Source organism: Rhinolophus sinicus, chromosome 5, assembly GCF_057876585.1.
Source record: "Rhinolophus sinicus isolate RSI-liver-muscle chromosome 5, RSI-T2T, whole genome shotgun sequence".
Taxonomy (NCBI): Eukaryota; Metazoa; Chordata; class Mammalia; order Chiroptera; family Rhinolophidae; genus Rhinolophus; species Rhinolophus sinicus.
Genome location: NC_142505.1, coordinates 107,218,276 through 107,240,817, shown reverse-complemented (window position 1 = coordinate 107,240,817; position 22,542 = coordinate 107,218,276). Strand labels below are relative to the sequence as shown.

General features: G+C 55.0%; 1 protein-coding gene across 2 annotated transcripts in view; it reads right to left on the bottom strand.

Annotated features, from left to right (window-relative positions):
- HRH2 (histamine receptor H2) overlaps window positions 1-22,229 on the bottom strand; it is a 34,070-nt gene extending 11,841 nt beyond the window's left edge. Inside the window, exons 1-3 of one of the 2 annotated variants that reach the window (XM_074313909.2) lie at window positions 22,051-22,229; window positions 13,508-13,735; window positions 9,354-10,897 (exon numbers count right to left, since the gene is read on the bottom strand). In XM_074313909.2, coding sequence (XP_074170010.1) covers window positions 9,354-10,426 — 1,073 coding nt within the window. In that variant the 5' untranslated portion in view covers window positions 10,427-10,897; window positions 13,508-13,735; window positions 22,051-22,229. The remainder of the gene's footprint in view (window positions 1-9,353; window positions 10,898-13,507; window positions 13,736-22,050) is intronic. The other variant, XM_019716214.3, reaches the window with a different exon arrangement.
- Window positions 22,230-22,542: the final 313 nt, after the last annotated feature.

Genomic DNA, 22,542 nt, shown 5'->3' with positions numbered 1-22,542 from the left:
CTACCTGGAGGCGAGGTGGGGGCCAATGGAGGATGTGGGGGGGTCTGGAGCACAGGCTTGTGCCGTGTTTCCTAGCTGGAAGCCAGGACAAGGGAAGGTCCCCTGCTGACATGGCAGCAAGAAGGCTTCATGTAGCCGCTGTACCCCGATTCCTTGTATTGATGGTTCAACTTCCAAAGTCACCGCGTTTACAACTGAAATTGACCGAGCTCCCTTGACCTGGAAAATGTACATTTCCCACCATCGAATGGTGGCCTGTGGGCGCCTGAGCAGAATGAAACACCGAATCTTACACCTGGGCGGATTCAGAGCTGTGCTCTAAGCTTCTGTCCCAGACACAGGCATTTACGCCCTTGGACCTGTCTCTAGCCCTGGAGGGAGGTGCTGTCGTGATTCAGCCCGATTTTTCAGATGGGGACAAAGTTTTAGAGAAGGCAGTACTTGCCCAAGGTCACCCAGCCCGCAGCACTGGAGCAGCCTTCAGAGCTCTCTCAACAGAGCAGGCTCCCCCTTCCTGTGGGTGCCCCAACACACCCCCTCAGCCTTCACACATGCTGTTCCTTTGCCTGGAATGGCACCTCCAGCCTCTGCCCCATCGGCTTAGAAAATGCCTGGTGTCTTTCAGGAGTCAACTGAGATGCCAGCCCCTCCAGAAGCCTCGGCCCCCCCACCTGCCAGGTCCAAGCACTTGTCACACATGCTTGTACCCCTCCCTGCTCACCCGGACCTCCATTAGTGTCTCCTTTCCCCCTCCCCCCACATTGCCAGGAATGGGCCCTAAAGGATGAGTGAATGTGAACCAGTAAGACTGAGCAGCCCCTAAAACGGGGGACATGTGACCTGCTTAGGACACATTGAGGCCACATCTGCTCATGAAAGCCAGGAAGGGAGAACGGAACCGTGACTTCAGGGCTTGTGGATGCTGGCAACAGGAATGGCGTTTCTCTTCGACTTTGCATTTTAATGTTCCATTTCAACAGTAATTCAGTACTTATATGGACTCTCTCTGCCAAGTCAGTGTGCAGAGGGCGAGTTCCCTGAGTCCTTTGGGCACTGGGCACTGCCTTGCCACCCACCCCAAACGTCTGCCTGGCAGTGAGGACGGCCTCAGTCTCTCCCTGGGCCCGTGATGCCCAGTCTGTGGCCCCACACTCAACCTTCTGCACCAGCAGAGCTTGTAGAGCCATCTGCCGCTTTTGGCAGTTGGGACAAACTCCCCCGCCCCCTCGTCCCATCTCTGGGCCGGGAGGGACTGGTCCTCACACCCCAGGAGAGCCAGGGGCTGTGCACACCTGGGAATATCCCTCAACATTGCCACATACGGCCCCTGTGGGTGTAAAGACACTTGTGTCACCACGAAGCAGAGGGGCCTTGACCTGCTGTTTCTCCAGGAGCAGTGCTGCCGCCTGAAGTCTCAGCTCTGACTCACGAGGAAGCTGGGCTCCGATAGGGACGCGATCCTTAGTGGCAGAGGCAGTGAGAAGCCCAGTGTCTTCCGCCAGGCTGGGGCTCTCTTGGCAGCCCCCTGCTGGGCCAGTCTCACCCATCTGTCCCTGGCCCTGCACTTGCAGCTCAGGTCGTGACAAGGACACATTTTACTGAATTTGCCTCCACACTCAGAGTGATTCATTAGTATGAAAAACATGTTCTTCAGTGCCCTTGCCAGAAGATTCTTGACACAAACACAGTTGGGGGTTTGGCATAATTTCTGTGTCTTATTTAGCATTTATATATAATTAGTGTTGGAATAGTCCCTTGAGACTGATGCAAGCCCCCCATTTTCAGATGAGAGACACGAGGCTCAGGCTCAGGGCCTGGCCCGAGCAATCCACTGGCACAGCTGAGACACAAGCCCCCACAGCCATGCCCTGAACTGTGAGCTGCTTCTCTGTAGAGGGGCCTTGGGCGGTGGGGGAGACAAAAGAAAAACCTCCCCTTATAAACATCTACTCTGTGCCAGGCGCTTTGCATAAGTTGGTGCTAAGCACCATCACAGTCCTCATAGGGAAGCATTTTTATCCTGTTTCTCAGATGAGCAAGCTGAGGCTCAGAGAGGGCAAGCCACCTGATCAAAGTCACAGAGCTAGTGAGTGCCGGGGCTGAACTTGGTACCCTTTTCTTTGCCTACACCGGGGGGGCTGGCAGACTGTAGCCTGTGGGCAAAATCCAGCCTAACACCTATTTTTGTTGAAATGGTGGGGAATAAATTAAATAAAAGAAGAATGTTTCATGACTGGGGAAAGTGATATGGAATTCATATTTTGGTGTCCATAAATCAAGTTTTAATGGAACACAGTCTCCCCGGATTCGTTTACATATTGTCTGTGGCTGCTTTCCAGCTAGAAGGGCAAGCTGGAGTAGCTGTGTCAGAGAAGTATGGGCTGCAAGCCTGAAATATTCGCTATCTGGCCCTGTGCACAAAAGGTTTGCTGTTCCCTGCTCTGCACAGCAGACCCCAAAAGTTTGCTGTTACCAGACCATGGGGTCTGGAGGGTCTGGAGGTTGTTCCCTGCATGGGGGTATCAGGACTGAAATCCTGAGCTCCTGCTGTTTGCCGAACCATGTGCCTTGGGCCGGGTGCCCTGGAGAAAGGGCCTTCTCCTTTCTAATTTGTTTACCTGGAGCGCACGTTTTTCTTATGGGTACAAAGCTACTACCGTGTTTCCCCAAAAAGAAGACGTAGCCGGACCATCAGCTCTAAGGTGTCTTTTGGATCAAAAATTAATATAAGATCCGGTCTTATTTTACTATAATATAAGACTGGGTAATATAATATAATATAATATAATATAATATAATATAATAATATAATATAATACCAGGTCTTATATTAATTTTTGCTCCAAAAGACTCATTAGAGCTGATGGTCCGGCTTGGTCTTCTTTTCAGGGAAACGCAGCAGCCGTGGCCCAGAGGTGTAGCTCTCCTTCCTTCCCCGTCACAGCCCCTGGGAGGCAGCTCCATAGCAGGTCCCATCAGATCTGAGTCAGAAAGAGCTGGAAGGGAAGGTGTGGAAAGGGCAGGAACAAGGGTCGCAAGAAGCCAGGGAGGAGGGGGCTGGCGCCAAAGACACCGTCAGCAGGGGGTAAATGAGCTGGTGACTCCTTTCAGGTGACTCCTGGGTTTCATCATTTATCCTCCTTGACTTTTGAGGCTGCAAAAGGCTTTCCACCTCCTGTCCCTCTGGTCTCTTTCCCTGACTTCCTCTCAGGGTGCAGGGGGTCCTCACTCCCCAAACTCTCTGAAGAGACAGAAGCTGAAAAGGATTAACTCCTTGTTGCAGCCAGCTGCTCTGGGCGGCTGTGCAGAAGCACAGGTCAGGGTTTCTGAGCCAACCAGGGCAGGAGATGGGGACATGGGCACCTGGGGAAGCAGGACACAGTCTCACACCTGGAGCAGCCCACCTGGGCCTGCAAATGGCCAAGAGCTGCCATAAAACCCAGGCACTTGGTGAAGGAGAAATGGGAGCATGGCGGGAAGGGGTGGGGGGAGGGGCAGACGGGAAGAAAACACAAAACAACAGAGGAAATACAGGAAGAAGCGAAGGGAGAAAAGGAAGAAGGAACAGCAAAAACATCACACCAAGTGGCACAAACAGCATGGCACAAAGGAGCCCGGTGCAATAGCCCACGTATTACAGGACATGTCCGGAACAGGCCAAGCTATAGAGACAGAAAGCAGCTTAGGTGCCGTTGTGGGGAAGGGGTGATAGCTGAAGGCTACAGGGTTTCTTTGTGGGTGGTGAAAATGTTCTCAAATGGATTGTGGTGATGGCTGCACCGCTCTGTGAATACACTGAAAACCAGTGAATTGTACACTTGTCATGAGTGAATTGCATAGTATATTGGAGCATCGCTCCAAAAACCTGTTACATAAAGAAAGATAGAACATGAAAGACAAGGCAAAATGAGAGGAAAGAGAAGGATGCATGATGGAGAACAAAACCCACGTCTGGTAAAGTACCTGCCACGTGGCAGTAAGTCTGCTCTCTGCCTGTGTCCCTGACTCCACTTTATCCTTACAACTCTGCAAAGTCAGTCGTTGTCACAGTTACAGGTAAGGAGACCGCAGTGCAGACTGTCCGGTGACTTGCCTAAGAAACGTGCCTGCGTCAATCATGGCTTTCCCTCGTCCGCCTGCCGAGACGGGACTTAGAGCAGAAGACAGGTCAGCGCCATCCTCCCCGCTGTCCCCAGCCTCTGGCCAAACAGGGCCATGGAGATGCAGTGGCCAGCGTCCTGGTTGTCGGGACGCAGGACCCCACCCCAGCTTGAGCACTTCCTGTGTGTTTGGCACAAGTCCCCGCTCCTTCCTGGGCCTGCCTGTGACATAGGCAGGCCAGGGGCCTCTTTCCACTCTAGACTGATCCTCTGAGTCAAAGCTGGTGGCGGATGGGGCTGTGAGGCTGCCCCTGACACCAGCGTTTGGAGGGAGGCCCGTTGTGACATCCAGTTTAGAAAAGGGACCCAGGAATTTCCGAGTTCCCACGAGGTTCCTGGAACTCCCCTTTGAGACTGGTTTCCTGATCTATAAGGTGGGGCAGCATTATTCACTTCTCAGGGCTTTTGGGACCTAGAACAAGGTGTTCATTCATTCATTCATTCATTCATTCATTCATTCATTCATTCATTCAACACTCATGGCCGAGCCTGTGCTGTGCCAGGCACAGTGTTAGGTGCTGGGGGTAAACAGTGACCATCGCAGGTACAGGTCTGCCCTCAGGGAGCTCATGGTCTAGGGGAGCAGACATTAAACTGTTGGGTGCGTCAAGAGGGCTGAGAGATGGTCTGGGCTGAGGGTGGGGTGCATGGGGTGCAGGGTCTTGGTGGTAGGGATGAGAACTTTGTATTTTATTGCAAGCGCACCAGGAGGGGCGATGTAGAACCCCATTTAGGTTTGGAAATGCCCTCTCTAGCTGCAGAGGCAAGGAGAGCAGATGGAGGGGTCAGGTGGGGTGCTGGCTGTGAGGGGAGAGCTGGCGGGAGGGGCGCGGACACCTTGCCTCCCTTTGCCCCTCTTCTTCCGAGGTCTCTCTTGAGCTCTGACTCCTACCTCCAGGGCCCAGGAGTAGCGCAGCGCCAGGCAGGCATGGGGGGCTCTGCAGGAATGAGGACGTGCCCGCCCAGGGAGCGCGACTGTTATCTCCCTGCCTTGGGAGAGTACCCAGAGCCAGTGAGTGGGACGGAGGAGGACGCCAGAGTAGACAGATAGGGTCTACTGCCAGCCCCTCCCGAGCTTGCTGTGGGCCTCAGACAGGCCGCCTGCCTCCCTCAGCATTGGTCTCCCCATCTGGTACCTATGAGTCTGGGCTAAAGTCAAGCCTAGGCAGCATTTCCCCATGGAAGGAGCCTGGGCTTTGGAGTCAGACGGGCTTGGGCTCGAATCCTAGCTGTGCCATGGCTGAGGCTGAGTGGCCTGATTCGGGGTACTTTGCTTCTGGAAGCCTGCTCTTGGCTGGGGCCCACACTTGGAGAACCCCTGTCCTGGAATAACATCCCTCAGAGAGCAGCGCCTCTGCTTTGCTCACTGCAGGGCCCCAGACAGTGCAGGTGTATAGCAAATCCTCGGTGCCTGAGAATGAATGGACGCTGAGTGGGGACAGAAGGTGGTGGTGGCAAGAGGTGGTCAGGGAGCAAATCATGAAGGGCCTCTAATGCGACGCTGAAGAGCTGGGACTTGTGGGGGCTGGACATGGCCCCAGAGATGTCCATGTCCTCCTCACCAGAACCTGAGAGTGTCACCTCATGTGACCGACAGGACTTTGCAGATGTGATTAAGGAAGACCTTTGAGGGGGGAGGTGATCCTGGATTGTCCCGGCGGGCCCTAACTGTAATCACAAGAGCCCTCGTTATAAGCAGGCAGAGGGAGGTTTGGCTACAGAAGAGAAGGAGACATGACGATTGAGGAAGAGGTCAGGGTGACATGAGGAGGGGGCCCTGGGCCAAGGATGGTGGGCGGCCCCCAGAAGCTGGGGAGGATTCTGCTCTGAAGCCTCCAGAAGGACCCAGCCCTACCAATACCTTGACCTCAGACTCCTCCTGAGCTGCAAGAGAATACAATACATGTGCATTGTTTTCACTCGTCAGGTTCATGGTCATTAGTGACAGCAGCCCTTGAAACTAACACAGTTCTCTATCCGGTAGAAGCTTAGGTTACTGGGGGGGGCGGGGGGGGGGCGGGGGGAGAGGCTGGGGCTGGGAATCAGAGAGGATGCAGGTGAGGCTGTCTAGGGCAGAGGTGATGAGGGCTGGGGTGTACAAGGCCCGTTGGGCTCAGGAAGGGGCAGATGGAGCATCCCGCTGGGGAGGTGGCTGCAGGGAAGGGAGGACAGGCCAGCGGGGCCACTCTCTCTCCAGGAGTCTCCCCTTGGCTGACAGTGCCGGCCACCCCAAGGGCAGGCCCGGATCAGTCCCTTGGAACTCTCAGCTCAGGCAGACACCCCACCCCCTCGACAGCGATAAGGGCTCTCGGTCAGGTCAAGGCCGGTTTTTGTCCCCATACAGACAGCAGGAAGGACATTCTATTGGGCCTTAGGGAAGCTGGGAGCCGACCTCATGCGAGGGCCACACGAGGCCCCTATCACCCTGGCAGCCTGTGGGAAAATCCACGTCTGGCTGACCTTGGCCTCGTACACCTCCTGGGCCCCTCACAGTGGGTGCTCCTCCAACCCCATCCCCATCCGCCAACCCCCCTGCACCCACGGCTGGAGGTCAGAGCACGGCGTGATGTAAGGAGCACATGTTCTGAGGCTGCTGAGTGTGACCCAGGCAGGCACGGCCTCTCAGCCGGCCTCGCTCACAGTCTTCGGAGCCCCCGACCCAGCGTGGCTGTGAGGATCCGAATAACATGTGGGTGCTGACACCCTGCAGTGAGCCCGCACCCACAGGCAGTCAGGAGTGGGGCTGCTGTTTGTGCTGATGCTCAGATCTTGGCTTTGGCCGACTCACTAGCTTGTGACACTTGGGCAATTTACTGAACATCTCTGAGCCTCAGTTTTCCCATCTGTAAAGTGGAGACTAAACAAACACCTACTTCATGCGGTTGTGTGGAGAATGAAATGAGGCCATGAGCCGGAAGGTCCAGCCCTGCCCCGTCTGCATTCAAGGCTCAGCCCGCAGGTCGGCTCCCCGGGCTGTGCAGCACCTCAGCCGGTGCTTCGCCCGCTGCTCTCCAACCTCAGCATGTGCTGCACTAAACCATCGCCAGTCGCTCAGCTAGACCCTGCAAGTGGCAGCCCGGGGTGGGGGTGGGGGCTTGCTTTATCTCCCTTTGCCCCCTTAGCATTGGCACAGGAGTGGGGCTAGGACACCCTCACACAGTGATTGGTACATAGAACAATGGCCAAAGTGTCACACTGGCAGCTAATGGTGCTCAGTGGCTGTTAGCTGTTGCGAAGTCTTATGGAATGTTTCCCTAAGGATAAGGGGTAAAGCTGCCTATCGTGCGGAGGTCACGCAGGTAAGAGCAGGAGGAAGTGGCATGCATGACTAGACTGGCTCGTGTTGGCTGCTTTCTGGGGAGTCCACGCCCCCTATTTTGGTCTCTGTTTGCTTTGTAAACTACCTGGGCTTTGCCGTCCAGGCTGCTTCCTGAGCAGGGAGGGTGGAAGGGCAGGGATGGGCATCTTACCCACAGGGCCGGAGAGGAGGTCTCCAGTTCCGCATATGGCGGGACACCTTCAGTGGCTTAGAGGGTGCTTTTGGGAGGAAGAGTCTAGAGGCCAGGAGGCCAGGCAGAGGCTGGATGCAGAGCAACAAGGCTTGTTCCAGAAGGGAAGCTAGCAGTGGAGGAACCGGACACCCAGGTCTATGAGGGGACACTCCCCACGTGACCACTGCAAAGATCAAAGGGCACATGAGGCCCAGGGGTCTAGCTGGACAGTCCCCACCCCTGCCCCGCGCTCCACAGAGACCAGAGCCTAGAGGGTGTGGGTCTGTGGTGTCAGCCAAACTTTACTAGAGGCTGACACTCAGTGCTTGAGAGCGAACATGTGACCACGGAGGTCGCAGAGCCTGCTGGCATCCCTTAGCCCACGTACATTTCAGGCAACTGTGGTAGGTGAGCAGGGCAGGCTGCGTGAGGGCAGACCCCACGCTCTGGAGAGGAGGAAGCTGAGGCCCGAGAAAGGCGGGGACCTGCTCAAGCCACAGAGTGAGCGAGGGCACAGCAGAGACTGGGTGTGTGCAGCTGGCGTTCCATAACTGTTCATCACAACAAACGCCAAGGATGTTATTTCTACCTGCCGCACACTCAGCACAGCGCCCAGCATATGGTGGGAAGCTGATACACGTTTGCAAACGAATGAACCTACGAACGAATGAGTGAGTCAGTCATACAGACCAGCCTTCTGGGGGCAAAGGAACGGTCTGTGGGAGGGAAAGGAAAGTGACACTTGCTGAGCACGTCTATGGGCCAGGGGTCCTACCAGCGTCCTGGCGTCACTCCTGTCGGCAGAGCTCGCACAGACCTGCACACGTTCTCGCCACGCGGCTTCTGCCGCTTAAGTCTTTGGTGCCGTTTCCCGTCTCATACCCTGTATTGGTTTTGTCACCAGTCGATTTGCCCAAATCTCATACCCCTTAGAGTTGAATCCTGGGGTGTCCTCTCTCTTGACTCTCTGACACCCCAAACATCCAGCGGTGCCTGAGCCTGTTTTTCTCCTCCTCGCCTCCTAGATTTTGCTCTCGTCTGTTGTCCTCTCTCACGGACCAGTGCCACAGCCCCCTTCACTGATGTCCCCGTCTCATCCTTCTCATCCACATCTTAGGGGGCAACAGTGCCCTCTTTCCACAGCACAGAGCTGCCTGGGTTACCCCACCTTCTAACCCCCCATCTTCCCCGCAGACCTGCAGTACAATGTCCAAGCCCCTGGCCTGGCCTTCGAGGCCCTGCCGCCCGTCGTGACCAGTCCTCTTTCTGCTCTGACTTGAGTGCCCTCAGCACAGAGCTGACTCACAATGGTGCTCGATGAACCAACTGGGTTTCTCGAGAAATCCCGGGAAGCAGCCTTAGTTCACGGCCATCTGCGGGCTGTCCTGCGGGGGTTAGGTGAACACTTAGGACCACCAGCTACGTGGCAGAGTTGGGCCTCAAACTGAGGACTCCTGATTGTAAGGACAATGTAGCCCACAAGTTGTGGAGTTGGGGGTCCTCTGTCCAGATCCCAGCTGTGTGACCCTGGCCAGGTAAAGGTTGCACCCTGGGAAGGCTGTTGGGACCGTGGGAACGTGCTCTCGAAGAGCACCAGCCCCTTCTAAGCAGCCGTCCCCTTCATGATCCCCGTCGGTGGGGCGCGGGAGGGAGACACACAAATGCAGGGCACGTCCTGCACACAAATGGCCAGCGCAGTTACCTGTCGGTGGCTCCCTGGGGAGCTGTGGCCTCTCTCCCACTCCACACCTGGAGCTTCACAGACTTCTCTTCCTGCCGCCTGGCTTCTCGGCCTTGCGTCCTGGAGAGCCGGCAGCTGTTGGACATCAGAAACGGTTGGTGGGCGTGGTGGCCGGCGGCCCTGCAGCCGAGCAGCTGCTGGTAGGCCAGGCGGAAGTCCCTGTTCAGTGCGGCGTACAGGATGGGGTTCAGGGCCGAGTTGGCGTAGCCCAGCCACAGCACGACGGCTTCGAAGGCCCTGTTGACGCTGTCGTCCCCGCGCAGCCCCCGGTAGACAAACACAGTGAAGTAGGGGAACCAGCAGATGACGAAGGCCCCCATCACGGCGGCCAGCGTCACGGTGGCTTTGTGCTCCCGCAAGGTGGCCGCCTTCCAGGAGCTGACGAGGTGGGTCCTCTTGGCCTGGTACCGGGCAATCTTGAAGATGTGGTAGTAGGTGACGCACATGACCAGCAGCGGCAGGTAGAAGGTGACCAGCCCGTCCACCACGCCATACACCAGGTTCACCTGGACTTTGCAGTGCAGGCTGGTGTGGTTGACGATGCCGCTGTCACCCCTGCTGTTCCAGCCCAGGTGGATAGACAGGAAGGACAGGGTGATGGACACGACCCAAATGAAGACCAGGGAGATGGCGACTCGGGCTGGGGTGACCAGCATGGGGTAGCGCAAGGGGGCCATGACGGCGCAGTAGCGGTCCAGGCTGATCATGAAGAGATTGAGGATGGAGGCCGTGCAGAGCATCACGTCCAGGCTGGTGTAGATGTTGCAGAAGACGCTGCCGAAGCTCCACCTGCACGACAGCTGGTAGAGGGCTGAGAAGGGCAGCACCAGGAGGCCGAGCAGCAGGTCGGTGATGGCCAACGACACAATGAAGCAGTTGGTCAGGCTGCGGAGCCGGCGGCTCAGGCTCACGGCCAGGCACACAACCACGTTGCCGGCGACGGTGACGACGATGAGAACCGTGAGCACCACGCCAACCGTGGCCTTGAATGCGACAGAGTCCAGGCAAGAAGGGGCCGTGTCGTTGGACGCCATCCTGGGAGCCCGGGGCTCCTGCCTCTGCCCACCGCCCCTGGCTGCCTCTCTTCCAGCTCCCAGTGTGTCGGTGACGTCAACCCCTGGGCTCCAGGCTGCCCAGCAGAGCCAAGGGAAAGTGTCCAAATGTGGGGAGTCAGCGCTGTTTTTCTAGAAAGGAAGAAAGCAGGCTCCTAGGAAGTGCTGGGCCTGGGTGAACGGAGAAGAGGGCAAGTTGGTGGTTTCAAGTACCGTCCTCAGATTGCCCCCTGCAGAGCCGGCTTCCTCCTGGGTTGGAGCAGGTCTCCACTCTCCAGGTTTCGCGCAGAGACTGAGCCACTGGGGCTTGTGTCTGGCGGTGGCTCTGGTTTGATGCAGGAGGGGTCATGTAGTGACAGGGCTGCATCCTTCTCCATAGCTGAGGGCTGCTCCCATCTACGTGACGGGTGACGGAGGCTGCGTCTTCCCCTCGGGACGACTGGAGAGCAGGAGCTGAAAATGCAAAGGTCGGGCGTTGAGCACTTTGACACCAGACCAATCGGTGACCCGATTCATGATATATCCTTCTTGACCTCGACCTCCCTGCGAGACACCTGGAGACATTAGCCAGTCTGGGTGGCTCTCCTTGGGAGGGACAGAGGCAATCAGGATATGTGGCGGGAGGAGGAAGGGAGTCAGCATGAGAGGGCCTGGGGTTCCGTGTCACCTGAGAGACGGTCGGAGGGGCTGGGACTGGTTATACTGGAGAAAGAATGATCTAGACACAGACTCCAAGCTCCAAGCATGGGCTGCGTCTGCGTGTTTAGTGCTGGTTCCCAAGCCTGGCCCCGCAGGTCGGCATTAGGAGTCCGATGGATAAGTCGTCAGATGAATGACTAAATAAGCAAACGTAATGAATTTACTCGGATAAAGCGCCGAGAGCAGTGCCCGACACGGCTGTTTTACAAAATGTCATCATACTCTAAACCCGCAGCCAACAGACTTCAGGAAAGGGCCGGCTGGTGAATATTTTCTGCTTTGCATCCTGCGCGGGCTCCGTGCAGCGACTCTGCTCTGGCGTTGTGAAGCGAAAGCACGTACACAGACCATGCATGTGGGTGAGCGTGGCCTGGCTCCAAGAGGACTTTACTACGGACACTGAAATTAGAATTTCACATGATTTTCACGTGTTGCAAAATATTCCTCTTTAGGTTTCCTCCAATTCTAAAGCTATTTCTAAACTCTTGAAGAATGTAAAAGCCATTCTTAGTTCATGGGCGGCAGAAAACCAGGCAGAGGGCCAGACTCACTGCTGTCATAGTTGGCTAACCACACCCCAACCACCTGCTCTAAACCTTACTTTTCTTATTTGGCAGCACGTGTGGTCCCTGCTCCAAGTCAGTTGGTACAGGGCTCATGAAGTGTTTCTAATGGCTGCATAACAGCCTGTGGGGTGGGAGTGGGGCTGGCCAACGTTTATTCTATCACCCCCTCTCTCATGGGCATGTGGGTGATTACCAGTCACTTATTCCCGCCCCCACCCTACTGCAAGCATCACTTCAATAGAATGGCTGCATCCAGAGATTCCCGCCTAGTGGTGACGGTCTACAATTCCAGTTGATACAAAATAAGCTAAGGCCCTGCTCGAGTCCTGGACCCTTTCACAGGAACTGATCCCGGTTTTCCAGAGCTGCCAGCACGGCAGTCTCCCGGGACCTGGGAGTGTGCGGGAATCCAGTCGACTCAGAAACAAGCTAATCGCCATGTGACATAAATACAGCTTCTCCCAGGCTCTTGCCTGCAGCGGTTCTGCAACCGGAATGTGAGAAGCATCCTTTCGTTGTCACCACCATGTGGGGCCAGGGTCACAGCTCCTGGTCACCTCCTGCCGCTCGCGCTGGCTCAGCCACCCGGCCGCATGAGCCGCACGGACTGCTGCGTGTTATTTTTAGAAGATGTTTTCATTACATAAATAGCCCAAACAGCATGGCTCTCACTGCTGTACTTAATTAACTTTGGAGACAGTAGCAGCAAGATTATTTTTTGGAGAATCCTTGTTTCTGATCAAAATATTCTCTGAGTTTCCAAGTTGCCCGGAGAAGTGGCAGCAGATCCGGGAACCCAGCTCCCTCGCTCCCACTCGGCCGGCACTCAGTGAGGATGCATCACCCATCAGCAGACATAGAATGCAACGTCACAGCAGGCTGGGGCTCTCTGCACTCCTCTCAGTCGGCAAGGGGTCTGTCCCCCGTTTGACACACTCAGAGAAGGTAAGAAATGTGCCCAAAGTCTCAGCCCCGCTAAGGGGAAAGTCGGGATTTGAACCCAGGTCTGTCTGACTCCGAGTCCCTGTTCTCAGACACTGCGTAGTTAGCTTTCCCTATAGAACAGGGGTGTCCAAACTTTTCTGAACGTTTTTCACCAAGGGCCATATGTGGTAAAATACACAAACAGCCGGGGCACTCACTCAAGGTGAAGTATGTATTGCCTCACCTGGTTTATATAAGTAAACTAAATATATTTTTGGAATTTGCTGTGGGCCAATTAACAATGGATTGCGGGCCGCAGTTGGCCCGCGGGCCGCAGTTTGGACACCCCTGCTCTAGAGGAAGAAACCACCCTTTGGGCTTCTTAAAGAAACCACACAATTCTCTGTGCATTTATTTGTATCACGAAACACTTCCTCATACGCAATGCCAGCACGTTTGTCTTTGTGGTCACAGATATAGTAACTGTTCCCCACAGTGGGCTGGGCATTTGGTGAAAGCCTCGTAAGACAGTGAGTGACTTGTGGTTGAGGCTGTTCAGGAGACAGCGAGAGAGAAAGGCCAGCCTCCAGTGCTCTGAGCTCTGCTCCCACCCTGTCAGCCCTTCCGAGCCACCAGGGGCCCAAGCCAGGGGCTGCTGTGGCTTCTGTCCTCAAGTGCCCCTTGTGCAAAGCCTTGCAGCCCCTTGGAGCAGACCCTCTGCCCAGGCTGCGAGGTAGATGTTGTCTGGAATTCGGGGCACGCTCTGTGGCAGCTGCTCTGAGCCCCACCCACACGTTGGACATGGGCGGGGCTCAGAGCGGGATGGTGGGATCACACTGGACCTTGGTGGAAGGCAATGGACCGTGACACTGACCAGTTCTGTTTGCCGAGCACCTGTAGATAATTGCATGTCTCTGTGAGGCAGAGGTCATTACTATTCCCATTTGACAGATGATGAAAGCCGGGTTCAGAGAGGTGAAGCCACTCGTCCAAGGGCACACAGCTGGTACAGCTGGCAAAGCGGTAGGCTGGGCTCTGAAGCAGGCCTGGTTCCATCGTCTCTGAGTATCTGTAGCCACACTTCGCACACGATTACATACATCTGGTGACAACAAATTCCCTTAGGTATTGATGATCTGGGAAAGTCTTTATTTGTCTCTCTCTCCCTTTTTTTTTCCGTTGAGGTGAAACCCATAAACACTAACCATTTTAAAGTGACAACTCAGCGGCATTTAGCACGTTCACAGCGCTGTACAACCACCGGCTCGGTCTGGTCCCAAAGCATTTTCATCCCCCGAAAGGCAGCCCCACAGCAGGAAGCTGCCACTCCCGCCTCTTCCGTGCTCTCTGGCAACCACCCGCCTGCTTTGTGCCTCCATGGTCTGCCTCTTCCAGGTACTGTGAGTGCAACAAGCAGGCCCAGTGCAAGTGTGGGCGTGGGGAGGACCCCTGGCTCTCTTCTCCACCCTCTGTCCCCCTTCCTCCACCTGGGAGCTCAGGCTACGTACTAAGGCAGCATCCTTGTCGTCTGTCTTCTTCCCATCGAGCCGGTGGCGTCCTCTGAAATACAGCTACCTTGGGTGTGGCCACTTCCCTTGGCTGCTGCTCACATTCTGGTCCTGGACCAAGCCTGGACTTTTGTGACTGCCTGCACTGGCCTCCCTGCTTCTCCCTGGGATCACAGACACCGCCCGCCCCCTTCTGTCTAGTGCGTGCTGTCCGGTTACACCCTGGCCTTAGCTCGCAAAGCCCCACGGGACCGTGCCCCTCTTCTCTGACCTCCTACTTTCCCCACAAGCCTCAGTGGGTACCTGGCCACACCAGCCTTGCTCCAGTGCCTCGGACATGTCAGCTCTCCACCCCGGAGCTCTGCCTGTGATCTGTCACTGACATCAACGTTCGCGTCATGGCACAAATGTCGGTTCTGCTGATGGGCTTCCCTTGAGCCCTGAGCAGTTCCTGCGCCCTTGCTCACCGTTCCATCAATGCCTTCAGGAGAGCACAGGTTTTCCTGGTGTTTCTCTTGCTTCCCTGTTCGTTCATTATTTTTCTGTCCCCAGTGGCATTTGAGCGCTGTGAGGGCCAGGCTCCCCCCTGACAGGCACTTCCTGGTTGGCTAAATGCATATAGAAAACAGTCATCATAACGATATAATGTTCCACTTGTCCAGCACTTTGAAAGTGCCAACCGATGTCCTAAGTACTTTACTTACTTTATCCCATTTCATATGTGTCGCAGCCCTATTACGTGGGTACCATTCTTCATCTCCATTTTATAGATGAGGAAATTGAGGTTTATGGTATTTTGTGACTTGGCCAAAACCCACTGCCAGCAGTGAGTTGGCAAGTGTGGGAAGGGCCTGGAGAGAGAGCTTTCAGGGCACGGGTTAGATGGGGCCAAATGAAAATTCAGCCTTGGGTCTTCGAAGGCAGGTGAGACCCTAGACTGTGAATGTTTGCTGGGAGGTCTAAATCTTTGCCACGTGAGGGCAGGTGAGGAGATGGGCTTCGAATCTTAAAGGTTTCTTCCAGCAACTCTGTGTGTGTGTGTGTGTGTGTGTGTGTGTGTGTGTGTGTGTGTGGAGGGGGCGGGAGAGAAGGAATCATGAGCCCCTGAAATAATAAAAGAGGAGAGTCTGGGTAGAAACAAAACTCAGTGGTCACCTGATGTCCAGGAGCCACTTCTACAGCATCCCAGAAAGGCATCCCCACTCTTCTTGCATACCTCCAGTGATGGGAGGCTTACTATCTGACATAGTGCTTGTCAGTCAGTCACAGCCATTTAAAGATGTTCTAGAGCCCTACACTCTTTCTTTTGGAGTCCTTACCCTACGATGTAACAAATACATTGTAATATGTGCACATTCCACAGAAAATAGTATGTGGCTATTTAATATAATGAGCGGCCATTGATTAGTTGTCATAGTGTTACATGTGTAGATTACAAATTAAACATTTTTTGCTTGCAATTTTGTGATTTCCTTGTAGTTTAGGTCTGGTACATGAGAGAGAGAGAGAGAGTTTGCAGAGATTTCTGTGCTCCTGAAAAGCTCTGAGGCTCCAGAGAACAAGTCTAGGTTCCTGGTCCTGGCCCCTCCACTGTACCCCTCCCTGTCACCGTCACCTTCACCACCATCACCACCATCCTCACTGCTGCTACTGCCGTCACCATGATTACTGCTATTATCGTCATCACCACCTCACCTCCATCACCACCACCACAGCCGCTGCCAAAGCCCTGGGCGCCAGACTGCCCCGCCAACCCCGTACCTTCCTTCCTCTCTGTTCTTCCCACGACACCTCACTCCAAAAAGGTTTTGCCCTTCCAGCAAGGTACAGCTTGTTCTTACAGGCAAAAGTCCTGCAGCCGCTGGGTTACCTTGTCACCTTAATGATATCAGCAGCAAATAGCTAACACTTGCCAGGAGCATTTGTACACGCTGCTTATCTCATGTAAGCCTCCTGGCCTCCCGCACGTCCGTGGCCCCTCCACACGCCCACTAGCTCATTTGGATTCCTCAGGAGAACTCTGTGGAGCAGCCAGGGCACCCACTATTTCCCCATTTTGCAAATGTGACACAGAGAGGTTGAACACCTATGCCAAGGCCACACAGCTGGTCAGAGTTGGGAAGACCCTCTCAGTTTCCATCTCCCGGCAGCTTGCCTGTCCCATGCCTCCCGTGTTTCCCAACCCTCATTCCTGCATGTGGCACTCCATGATTTTTGCCACACCCATAAAATACCAGTTCTATTGTTTTTTTACTTAACATTTTTCTTTAAAGTGCTCGAATTCCTTGCAGAAGGAATTGTTTTATCTTTACAATAACCACGGGGACCACTTCCGCTCGTAGAGGTCACCCTGAAAATACCTGCCATGAAAACACAACCAGTGTTATTAAATTCCTTCTAGGTTCTGCTGCCTGAAGCGCCCAGCCTAACCCTCTTCCTGCAGAAAGGCAGACAGGCTTGTGCTCGAGAGAGGGGTGGGGGTTAAAGACCATCCATGGCCAGCTCAGGACCCCAGGGCTGCTGGCCCCACACTTGGGGAAGCATTTTGCTCACCCCAGCAAGCCAATACCCTGTCATGGAAAGGCGCCCAGGACCTCTCTGAGGCTCCGTTTTCCCATCTGTAAAATGGGAAGATGAAATGAGACGGTACACACGGAAGCGTGATGGCACCTCAGTAAATGTCACTCCCCTCCCCACAGCCATTCTCTGGTTTTTCTTAGTCCCTTTCTTAGAGAAGGCGCTGAAAGCCAGCAGATGGGGGGAAGACACGAGCACTGTAAATATATCCGGACTTGCATCTGGGGCAGGCAGGCAGGGGTGCCCGGCATAAGCCCCGGACAGTCCACAGGCCAGATGGGACTGTGTTTGGTTAGAAGGCCTGTCCTCCTAGCCTGCCCCTCACCCCACCTGCGTCTCAACCTCCAGGTCCCTGATGACAAAGAATTTTTCACAGCAGCTGCGGTTGGTCCCACTCCCTGCTCTGCTTCTCACCAGTGAGGCCATCTTAGCCAGGCGACTGTGCTTTGAGCCCCAGTTTCCCTTCCTGTGAAATGGGGATGATACTTCCAACCACACCAGGGTGTCAAGAGGCTTGTGGAGGTTAAGAGCAAGAAGCTTCTCGAACCAAATATGTGGGTTGCATTGTGGCCGTAGGGAGCAGTGACTTGCTGTCTGTCTCCGCGTCACCCTGCCTCAGCTGGCCGCATGGAAATCCCTAGACTCCCTAGTTTTCTGACTGCAAGCGTGAGTGGAGGCCCAGCGCTTGCTAAGAGCTCGGAGGTGTGAGTGACTGCTGAGCTCCATGCTTTGCCCGGCTTTGGCTTCGGACCTGCCTTCCTCCAGCACCCCACCCAGTTTCCGGTCCCCTCCTCTCCCCACGCCCTCTGTGCTCCAGCCACCCAGAGATTTTCACTCTTTCTTTAATTCCCCACATGCTCAGAGAGGGTGTGGAGGTGAGAAGGTTATTCTGCCAGGAAAACTGGGCGATTCCGCAGCTGAAGGTGCTCAGTCCTCGCTGGGGCTGCTGACAGGTGGCTGTGCTGGTCCTGGAGGCCGGACACCAGCTCAGAGCAGCTGTACGTGCTGCTGCAGACAGTCCCTACTCTGCCCGCTCTGATCCGTGACCAACTTGGCTCTAGCCACTTTCCTCTCACTGTCAGGTGCCAGGCCCACGCCCTCCTGGCTGTGCGGTCACATCAAAGAAGGGCAGAGTCGGAAAGGCCCCGAGAAGTCAGCCAGTACTCCCCTGTCTGGCTTTCAGGTGGGGCGGCCGGGCCCAGAGCGGGGCAAGTGCTGGCCCAGTGATGAAGGTGTAGTCATGTCGGGGGCCCAGTTCTTCAGTGTTTATCAGGTAGTTAAATAAACTAAGGAGTGCTAGAAAGGGCCTGGGGGCTGGTGGCCCTTGAGACTGAGGGGACAAGGAGGCCTGGCTGAGGCTGAACCCAGAGCGCTCATTGGCAATCACAGCAGCTCAGAAGGTTAAACACAGTGCCACGTGACCTAGTGAGTCCACTCCTCAGATGTGCCCAGGAGAAATGAAAACTCACGTCCTCGCAAAGCCTGTGCCCCCTGTTCACAGCAGCATTAGTCACAGTGGCCAAACGGGTGGAAAACACCCAAATGCCCATCAGCTGATGAACACACTGTGGTCCGTCCACACCGTGGAATATTCTTTGGCCATAGCAAGGAATGAAGCAATGACATGTGTTACTATATGAATGAACCTTGTAAATATCATGCTAAGTGAATAAGCCAGTCACAAAAGGCCACCTACTGTATGATTCCATTGATAGGAAATGTCCAGAACAGGCACATCTACAGAGACAGAAAGTACATTAGTGGTTCCCAGCCTTGGGTCTGGGACTCGGGGGTGAACAAGGAGTGGCAGCCAGTTTCTTTTGGGGTGATGGACACGTTCTGGAATTAGGCAGTGGTGCTGGTGGGGCAGCTCTGAAAGCAGTTGACTTGTACACTTTAAGTGGGTGAATTTTATGGCATGTGAATTATATCTCTATAAAGGTTTTGTGTTTTAAAAAGGGAGAGACCCCTCTGGTCGCTGCTGGGGGCAGAGTGGCAGCAAGGAGGCCAGGCAGCCAGTAATGCAATCACAGGTTCAATGCGCCCAGCGCATGGGAGCCACCTGTAAGTACCTGGCTGCCTTGCGCGGTCCCCTCCCTCCCTGTTCAGGAACGCCCCTCCCTCAGACCCAGGCGCAGCTGACGTTTGGACGGTATACTTCTTTGCTGTGGGGGGGGGGTGCTGTGCGCTGTGGGGTGTTTAGTAGCGTCCATGGAGTCTACCCACTAGATGTCATCACACCCCCTCCAGTTGTGACAATCAAAAATACCTCCAGACATTGACACATGTTCCCTGCAGGGCAAAGCTGTCCCCAAGTTGAGAACCACTATTCTAACCTCTCTTGCTCACCTGTTGAGTTCCTACTGATCCTTCTAGAACCACTTCCAGTATCATGTCTTCTGGGGAGACTTCATGCTTCAATCTGTGAAGCCCCACAGTTTCCTAAACAATACCCCTGTCAAAATCCTGAGGACACTGTTTCCACACCACTCTCCCCCACCCATCTGTTGTGATGGCACTTTGTATCTTTGGGTCCCCAACATCCAGCACAAAGCCTGGCACTTTGGAGGTTCCGCTGAGCCATTTCTTTTCCTGTACAGTGCAGAGATGCACTGCCCCCCACCCTCCCAGGATTTCTGTAATAGGTGCTTAAATGTCAACTAATTGAATCTGTCAGCCCTCCTGACTCCCGTCAGAAGTGTAGGCTCTGGATTCAGATGGCCTGGGATCGAATCATGTGTGACACCGGGCTGGGCAAGTGACTGAATATATCTAACTCTTGGTTTCTTCTCTGTAAAATGGGGTATTGACAGTACTACCTCGTAGGGTAATCATGAGCCCATAGTAAGAACACATCAGATGTCAGATATTATTGTATTAATGATTTAGTGTTCCTTTTTCTTCTAAGGGGCCCTCCAGGCCTCAACAAATGTGGCCCCGTCGTTGACAAGTGTCTATGTGTCAGCCTCATCTGGGGTGCTGGCCAGGAGGAAGTGGGAGTGGGTGGGTTATATTGTCACCAGACGCCAGACAGTTGTACGTCTGCTAATTATTAAAGTACAGGCTCACAGCATAAAATCTGGACAGTTCAGAAATTATAGTTGGGGAACCAATCTCCCATAAGGCTGCCACCCACCGGCAAACATTGTTAACACTCTTTGGCTATTTCATCTTTTTCCTAAGGGCTTGTCACAAATTGGTGACCGTGCCATATAGCTGTATATGCATAAGCATGTCCCCGTTCATTAAACGCTGTCCGTTTTTAGCAGCCCCGCGATGTCTGATAATTTACTTAATTGAGCCCCTAGTGTTGGACATTTAGTCACTGTCTGATTGTTGATGAATGTGTTTGCATTTGAAAGAGCCTTTATTCATATTCCCATCATTTTGTTTGGATGTCTCTTCTTCTTTTGAAACATTTTTGGCAAAGGAACCTCTCTAGCCTTCGGGACACCCATTTTCCCACAGTGGGGCACCCATTTTCCCATTAGCAAGGATTTCCTCCTGGAGGCTGAGCTAAATCCTTGGGATTGGGTCTTAATCCTATTTCCTCTTCTCTGGGGGTTGGTGGAGATGGACCACAGCTGGCCTTGCTTTTCCCTCAGACGCCTCATCTAAGAGGGTCAGTTCAGCCACTCATCAGTGGCTAGAGAAGAGAAAGTGCCCGTGAACCAGGAGAAGCGGCCTCGCCAAGGTCACAGAGACAAGTCACCTGGGACAGGTGGTAGAGGAAGGAAGACAAGTTGGCGGAATGGGCGAGTCGCCCGACCTGCTCTCTACCTGGCGACCTGCTCCCTACCTAGCGACCTGCTCCCTACCTGGCGACAAGTAGTGACCCTCCCTCCTTGCAGACCCCTAACGCACAGCTCACCCCCACTGCTGGCCTCCAGACTTCCTCCAGTGGTTATGTACCAGCTCTTCCTATGACATGTGGAACCAGACACCCATGCTGATTGGGTTGGCAGCTGCCTGGTGCCAAGCCCGTGCCAGACTCCTTCCACGGTCATATTCACAGTCATTGGGCTGGTGCAGCCTTTTGGAAGCAGCTGGAGCCAGGCAGACGTGGGGCCAACCCCAGCACAGGCACTTCCTACCAGCGTGACCCTTGGGCGTCATGGAGCCTGTGGGAACACTGGCTTCCCAGGATTGAATGACTGCTCACTGCTACACACACAGCACCCCAGCCCTCCCAGGGCAGGTGGCGGAGAAATGTTATTTTCTAATTCTGTTCAAATCTCGTTGTATCTTGGGGTCAGAGATGTTAATAAATGTCTCTATCTAACTACCTTTCATAATCTACAGGGAATTCCTTAGTAGATAGGAATTCATAATAACTTGCTATTATAAATCAGAAAACTGAGGGTCCGAGACATAAAGCCAGGAATCTCTACAGGACACAAAGTGTCATCTCACAGATTTCCTGTCTTAGAGAACCATCAGGGTGTGTGTCTCTGTTGGGGGGGCAGTGGGGCTCCTGCCACTCCCCCTCACCCCCAATTCCCTAGGCCCTGCAGGGCTGCTGACCATCTCTATCAAAGGAGACCAGAGAAGACCTGGCAATGACAGCTGCCGTGGTGGGGGCACCCCAGGCCCCCAGCACAGGCGGTGGTACTTTCTGCCCCACCTCCATACCCTCCCAACCATCTCAAAGCCGGCAGGAGCACCCCCCTTTCGTGGTGGTGGGGGGAGAGCAGCGGAGAGACTGAGGATCGCTTGCTCAAGGTCAACTGCACTGTTTGAGCAGGAGAACTGGGATTCCTAGCCCAGGCCAGTGGCCCGGCTCATCCCAAAGGCTAATCGCTCTCCAGATGTTCCTGGAGGACTCCCGCCTGGGCCTCCCTCGCTCTCAGGCCTCTGGGCAGAAGCCAAGGAGGAGGAAGGCGTCCTAAGGGGCTAGGGACCCCTGCCCGCCCGCCCGCCCAGGCCCTCTGCTGTCTTCCCTTGAGCAGAAAGTCGCTCGTGCTCCATTGCGTCCATCCAGACCCGGCGACAAACTAGGGACTGTTAACGCGCAAGTGGACTTTTCAAATCCATCCCCACGTGGGCAGAGGGGACACACACCCGACCCCGCGCCCGCAGCACTGCCAGCGGACCTGGGCTGTGTCCTCTGCTGGTAGCGCCCCCCTTGGCTGGGGCAGGACCCCCACGGTCACAGGGAAGGAAACTGAGGTTCGAGAGCGGAGGGACTAACCCAAGGTCATGCACAGCCAGAGAACGGCGAGGCCAGGGCTGGACCCCGGGGTCCGGGCACGACGGACGCGGGGAACCTGGAGCAGCCGCCCGGGGACCCCGCCCCAGCCCAGGCCCCGAGGGGAGGCGGCGGCCGCGTTACCTGGAGCTGCTGCCCCTGAGTGTGGTTCTGCCACGGTTCAGGCTCGGTTCAGGCTCGCCTGAGTCCCGCGCGGCTCCCGCTCTGCTCCTGGCGGGCGGAGATGGAGAGACGGCTCGCACCCACTTCCTCGTCTCCGCCCCCAACTCGCTCCTCCTCGCTCTCAGCCGCTCCTTCCCTGCCTTTCTCTCCAAGTCTCTGGCTCTTCCCCACTTTCCCTCCCTCCCCTCTCTTCCTTTCTCCCTCTCCCGACTCTCCCTCTCCCCGACTCTCCTTTTCTCCCCTCTCTCCCTCTCTCCCCCCTCCTCCTCTCCTCTCCTTCCCCCCACTCCACCTGTGGCATGTGCACCCTTGACTTTTCTCCCTGTCCACAGGCAGTCTCGCTCTCCCACACTCTCACTCACTGTCTCTTTTCCTTTTCCCGAGAACTTCTCTGCTTCCCTCTCTGGCTCTGACACATCCCACTTTCCCTTTCTTTCTGTCAGACTTCATCCC